General features: G+C 45.5%; 1 protein-coding gene across 1 annotated transcript; it reads left to right on the forward strand.

Moving 5' to 3' along the window:
• The first annotated feature begins 1,424 nt into the window (after nucleotides 1–1,424).
• On the forward strand, nucleotides 1,425–5,269 carry MEI1 (transcription coactivator). Its single transcript, XM_087391921.1, has one exon. The coding sequence runs from the start codon at nucleotides 1,933–1,935 to the stop codon at nucleotides 5,050–5,052; it is 3,120 nt and encodes a 1,039-aa protein (XP_087248047.1). The 5' UTR covers nucleotides 1,425–1,932; the 3' UTR covers nucleotides 5,053–5,269.
• Nucleotides 5,270–6,403: the final 1,134 nt, after the last annotated feature.

Consider the following 6,403-nt stretch of genomic DNA (forward strand, 5'->3'; position numbering starts at 1 on the left):
GTTTTTGGGCATCCGGAACGCAATGGGATAGACAGTTTTAGAAACGGTGGTCTCAATCACTGGGTCCAACACACAGACTGAAAAACGTTTTTGCAAAACAGAGTTGTTTGTAAACTCCACCGGAGTGCGAATGATGAGCAACATAGAAGTTTTAGGACCTCCTGAGTCCACCGGAACTGATAGATCTGCAAATGGTTGCTCCAAACTTGAGTTCTAACACCCAAGCAGAAAAACGCAGAACCTGACACATTGAGTCAAAAATCCAATGAAATGATCCCAAATTCAAGAATGAAGGTGTTTCGAAGCTCCTGAAGTGAAATGGATACTAAAAGCAAGCAATAGTTGCCTCTACAAGTCAATGTGGAGTCTCTGTCATCGAACGGAACAGGGAAAAGCTCAAAAAACGACTTTTTCTTTGAAAACACTTAACAGGCTCTCAAAACAACGTCGCAAAACCAAAGTGACTTTTCCAAAGGTTCCTCCAAGGTCTCTGCACACTCGGATGCAAGTAAAGTCACCCACAAAGCTTCCCACAGAGCTTCTCCTTCCTCCCACAGAGCTGCTGAGCTTCCAGGCATTCACGTATGCTCAGCTAGATCAGGGCTCTGATACCAGTTGAGAGTGCTCTCAACGGAAGCAAGAACGGAAGAGGGAGAGAGAAACAGAGAACCGGGGTAAAGGCACAGTGCGCAACTTGAAGGACAGATTTTGGTTCACATTTGTTCTGGACTCCATTTCACCATCGGCTTCCCGAACGAGTCTGTCTCAAGTTATCCATGAAGGACAACCTGGTGCACCCGATGCAAATGACATATCCCGTCAAGGGCCTTGGTCGGTGGAGACGAGATCTCCACCGTTTGATTAAAAAGCCTTCCAGATCAAATCGGGGGTAAAAGGATTGCCAACACATGGTAAAAAGACCACAGGCGCACCGCAAATGCACACGTCAGCCATTCCAAAACTGGAAAACGACTTAGGACGAAATTACCCATCAACACTTGTCCCAAATTGACACATGTCAGACTCCATTTCCTGTGCCTCGCTACAGCTCGTTGCACCACGTCGTTTGCTCCAGAGCAGTCCATTAACCGCACCACTTGACCCTGCGCCACCCTCCCTCCAATTACTGTGCCACCTTGATTTACGGTGCCGCCACCTCTAATTCACCCCCTCCCAATGGCACTTGACGATCGGGAAAGGGCATGAGTCGCGCTTTTTCGGTCAGGTAGCCGTCGAAAAAGGATGCTAGCGGCCTACCAATCGTGCGCTACCTTCACGGGGCTTCTCTTTCGGGAAAGGGCTCCCCATGCCGTTTCCTTTGGTGCGCGACCTGGCACCTCCGCAATTCGAGGTCAAAAATAGAGCACTAGCTGCGCATTTATGCCCCCTCTCCAAATCTTCCCGTGTGTGGAGTGGCTCTAATACATGAAAGAAATTGAGAAATTGAGAACCTTAGAACTTGCAAAGCTAAATCTCTTGAGTAAAATTTGAAAACTGTTTGCCGCTGTTTTTTGTGAAACACTGCTCTGCAAGCTAGTATATGGGGATGAGCGGCTGCACAGGGACAGCCCCCTGCCCGTCCCTGTGGTGGGAAGCTGATGGGTATGGGGCCAGCCTCTCAGTGTATGGAGGTGCAGCAAAATGGATGGAAGGGGGAAATCGGAAGAAAATGAGAGAGCAAGAGGGAAATTGGGGGAGACAAATGAGAGGATGAAATGGGAGGCGGATTAGAGGAATGAAGAGGGAAAGACAGAGAGAGAGAGAGGCGGAATTTGTTTACAAGCAGAAGAAACAGTAGCGCAGCAGCTGTGATTTCTACCTAAATGCACACGGGAAACAATTGTGATCACAGCAAAAGAAAGAGGAGCGAGGCCGCAGAGAATTCGTATGCACCACGGAAGAATCCGCGCGAGTTAAGCTCCTCCCCACAGAATGGCTTTCAAAGGTATGCGTGTTTTCATTTCCAGGAAGGATTTCCCTCCTCAGGTCATTGACTCTCTGCACGATGCTTCAAGGGAGAACGGTGCCGAAGTCTGCATTTGCTCCAATCCCTCTTGTAATGGCAGCACCGACTTCCACGTCTTGCCATCATCTGACCAGGAAAAGGTCGCGCAACTTCGCAGTCAAGGTTGCAACGTGATAGGCCCAGATTGCCTTACTCGATGTGCGAAGGAGCACCGACCTTTTCCAAAGCAGGAGTACACATGCTGTCTTGCCATGGAAGGCGTCAAAGTGCTTGCAACTGGTTTTGAAAAACTCGAAAAGCTTGAAGTTGAGAGGCTGGTTACTTCCATGTGTGGAGAATTGGAAACTAAGGCACTCACGAATGTTAGTTTTGTCATTGCCAAGGATGTACTAGCAGCAAAATACAAGTTTGCTGTGAACAACTTAAGAAGGCCGATTCTCAAGATAGATTGGTTGTTTCAATGCTGGCGTGAGCACCGTCTTGTTCCGCATGAACCTTACAGGTTGCCTCCATTCAGTGGTTTGATCATATGTGCCACCAATGTTCCTTTGGAAGAACGAAAGGAGATCGAGGAGGTTTGTGTGAAGAATGGTGGCATCTACTCTGCCGATCTGACAAAGAAGTGCACACATCTGATTGCTCACGTACCAGAAGGTGACAAATTCAAGGTAGCAAGGAGGTGGGGGACTGTGAAGATCGTGAACAGACATTGGTTTGGCCAGTGTCTTGCTGCTAAAGTTTGTCTGGAGGAAGAATTGTTTCCAGTTCATGCTGAAAAAGAGAAGCCAGTCAATGCCTCACAATTTTCTGGTCCCCCATCGGTTTCTCCTTTAGAAGGCACAAAATCCGAGGTTGTAATGCTGTCTGCGCCATCAACAGTATCAAACACTGTGTCAATGGATGAGAGGCATGTGATTGAAGATGCCAATGAAAGCATTAGGGCTGAACCTTCTATACAAGACGTGCAGTCAATAAGTTTGCAACAACAAGGTTCAAAAGACTGTGTGTGTGATGAAGAGAACATGTATCTGTCAAATTGTCGATTCTATTTTGCCGGGTTCACAGCGTCTGAACTGAGGAAATATGTGAACATGGTCCGTGATGGTGGAGGCACAAGGCATATGGAGTTCAATGACAAAGTCAGTCACATTATTGTTGGAAAACCAACTGAAAGTGAAATGAAGGAAATCAGACAATTCACCACTTGGGGTTCCGCTCAGGTTCTTTTGCCGTCCTGGCTTGAAGAATGCACGCAAGAGAGAAAAGAATTAACACAGAAAAAAAGACATTTGGCACCTGATAATTTCCTGCTCAAAGGGTCCTTTTTATGTGAACGAGGAAATGATTTTAGAGACAAAAAAGAGACAAACGAGGAAATCATCTCCTCTGAACGAGGAAATCTTTTTAGAGACCAAAAAGAGGAGCATTGCAAATTGGTTTGCATTACAGCTGCGAAGGAAATGGCACATGTGGCCAAGAAAGCATCCACTCTAGGTGGCACCTCCAACAACTTGATGGGTACATGTGAAGTTTCTAGAAAAGACAATGTTTTTAAAGGATATGTGTTTGCGATCTGTGAATCTTTTCCGATGGACAGGAGGGCGGAGATTGTCCACTGGATTAGTCAAGGAGGTGGCTTGATGGAAAATGATGTTCTTGAGAATTCATCCATAGGAATGTTGACCCATAGCATAAGAAGACTTGATTTTATTGTAATAAGCCATGGAACGAGATTGACTTCAACAATTTTGGCCATAAATGCAAAGCCTATTTCTTGTCATTGGATACGGTTTTGTTTGGAGGAAGGGAAGATGCTTGATCTTGAAAGTCATGTACTCTATCAGCCTTTGCAATGTCAGGTTCCCCTGCCTGGCTTCCAAACTTTTCGATTTTGTGTGTCACAATATGAGGATAAGGATCGCTTGCTGCTGCGCAATCTCTGTTTTGTTCTTGGGGCCAAGTTCACTGAGAAATTGACCAAACGAGTCACTCATTTGATATGCAAAGTCAGAGATGGACAGAAGTATGATGCAGCATGTAACTGGGGCATTCAAATCATTACTGCTGATTGGCTTCTTGCATGCGTGTTGGAGGACAAGCTGGTACCAAGTGATAGCTTTCAACCAACAGAGCTTTCAGCAGTGGAGAAAGATGCAGGTTTTTCAAGGATGACCCAATGCCGTACTCAAGCTGGTCATTTAGGTTCAGGGGACATAGGTTCCCAATGTGATGTTGAGACACAGGACCCTACCCAATTTCCAGTATTGAATAATAAACTCAAAAGAATACACAGTAACACAAATCCATCTCTATTGGAAGCAAGCGTGGCACACCTTTCAGAAAGAAACAAGTATGTCATGAGTGTGCAACCCCTGTCATCCCAGGCTGCCGCTCTTGGATCCCTTGATCCATGGGATGTGCAGACAGCTCGATGGACAGGTGATAATATGAAAGAGGAAATTGTTTACCCACAAGGGAGTTCCCTACCAAGCCAGATGTCAAGGGGCCAGCACAATCCACAAGGTAAGGCTGGGCCGAGCATAGCTATTGTCGATGATGACAGGCCTGTAAGAAAACCTGCTGCTCCAAGTAATGGAGGAGATTTTGCTGAGCAGAAGATGGAGGCTTCTGCGAATAAGGAGACTCTGGAAAATTGGAATCCTTCTTCAGACGTTGCAGCTGCCATTGAGGGCTTACTAGCCCAAACAACCAAAGTTAATTGCATGGACACTTCAAGGAGGATTGGGGTTGACCAAGAACTTTCTCCTGAGCACACAACAATCAAGAGAAATAGAGAAGAACCTCAATTCAAACGACCAAAATTGCAAAGCTGGGCTAATGAGAAAACAAGAGAAGCTTGCTCTGCTGTCCAGGATGTGTTTGGTTTTGATGAATCTCAAATGGAGTCCCAGGTGATTGGGTATGACGAAGATCACACATGCAAACAGCTCATTATGGAGAGGATGCGCACACGCAGCATGTCAACAACTGATAGCAGTAACATAATTCGACCAACTCACAAAACTGCAGCATGGAAGGATGATGGCCTTGGTCGGCTTTTCAGGGTTGCAGAAGCAAACAAATAGACCACATGGTTTTGTGTTGCTGCTTCTGTGCAATTTCTGTTATCAAGTATTATAAAGGAACATCAGTTGATTACGTAGACCAATGCACATGTAAATGAAAAATAAACCCAGCTCTCCCTTTGTGATTGTGAGTCTGCCAAATTGTGCAGACAAGGGGCTGAGAATGGTTCAATGTCATAAAGTAGAAGTGATGTCTGATTCTTGGTATGTTCCTTGATCTATGTAGTATGTTCCTAATCTGCTTGAAAACAAAGTTTCAGGAGTAATGCATCCTACTTTTCAACGGACGTGGCAGTAGTTTGCTGGAAAACAAAGTTTAAGAAGTAATGTTATCCTGCTTTCAACGGATGTGGGATAAGGCTGGGCTTCATGCTATAGAAAGCCAACATTGGGGTGAAACAAGGCTGCCCACCATTATCTGCAACCTTGTTTGGGATATTCATAGATATTGAAACTTTGATAAAGAGATGAGGTGCGGCGTCAAATAACAAGGTATGTCCTTATTCTAAGAGAGAGAGAGAGAGAGAGAGAGGGTCCTTAGAGCGGGAAAGGGAGAGAGGGTCCTTTGAGAGAGAGAGAAAGAGAGGGTCCTTTAAGTGGGAGAGGGAGAGGAAAAGGGAAACTCTGTGTGTGTGTGTGAGTGTGAGAGAGAGAGAGATTCGGCCACATTGAAGGCAAAGTAAATGATGCCCGTTTGTTACATGCTCTTATTGGAAGCACATACTTTCCGACCTTAAATGGAATGGGGTGTGTGTGTGTGTGTGAGAGAGAGAGAGATTGTATTCGGCCACATTGAAAGCAAAGTAAAGGATGCCCGTTTGTTACATGCTCTTATTGGAAGCACATATTTTCCGACCTTAAATGGAATGGCAGAGATGCTCTTGCAGGAAACTCCTTGCGTGCTGAGAACCTTCATTGGTCTCTCCCCCTTTGGCTTTGTAGGAACCCGTCGTTCTTACTTTCTTTGCTCTAAAGGAATTTCGTAGGTGCATGATGTGATTGATCCTACTGGTATGGTCATCTTACCTCATGATTTTCGGCTAATTCCTCGTCTTGAGGTTGGTGATCGCCTCAAAGACTGGCTTCCTCGTTCGGATAATCATGCTTGTCGTGGGCTATATCACGGTTGCATATCTGTATAAGATTTTGCTACCTTGGTCTATGTCATGCACCTCTCGATGGTTGGGGAAAATATTGCAGCATATATGGGATTCAAAACTCCATCTTTGGCAAAAATTCTTCTTATGGCAAGATTTTGATTCGAGCTCCTAGCTCGTCGTCATGCCACTTGTAGATGATGCCTATCTTTGAGGGAGTTTGCCTCATCTCTTTTGCCATTGCCTTGAGTCAC

The sequence above is a fragment of the Dipteris shenzhenensis genome, chromosome 20 (genome assembly GCF_047967505.1).
Source record: "Dipteris shenzhenensis isolate YYH24624 ecotype China chromosome 20, Dip_SZ_1.0, whole genome shotgun sequence".
Classification (NCBI taxonomy): domain Eukaryota; kingdom Viridiplantae; phylum Streptophyta; class Polypodiopsida; order Gleicheniales; family Dipteridaceae; genus Dipteris; species Dipteris shenzhenensis.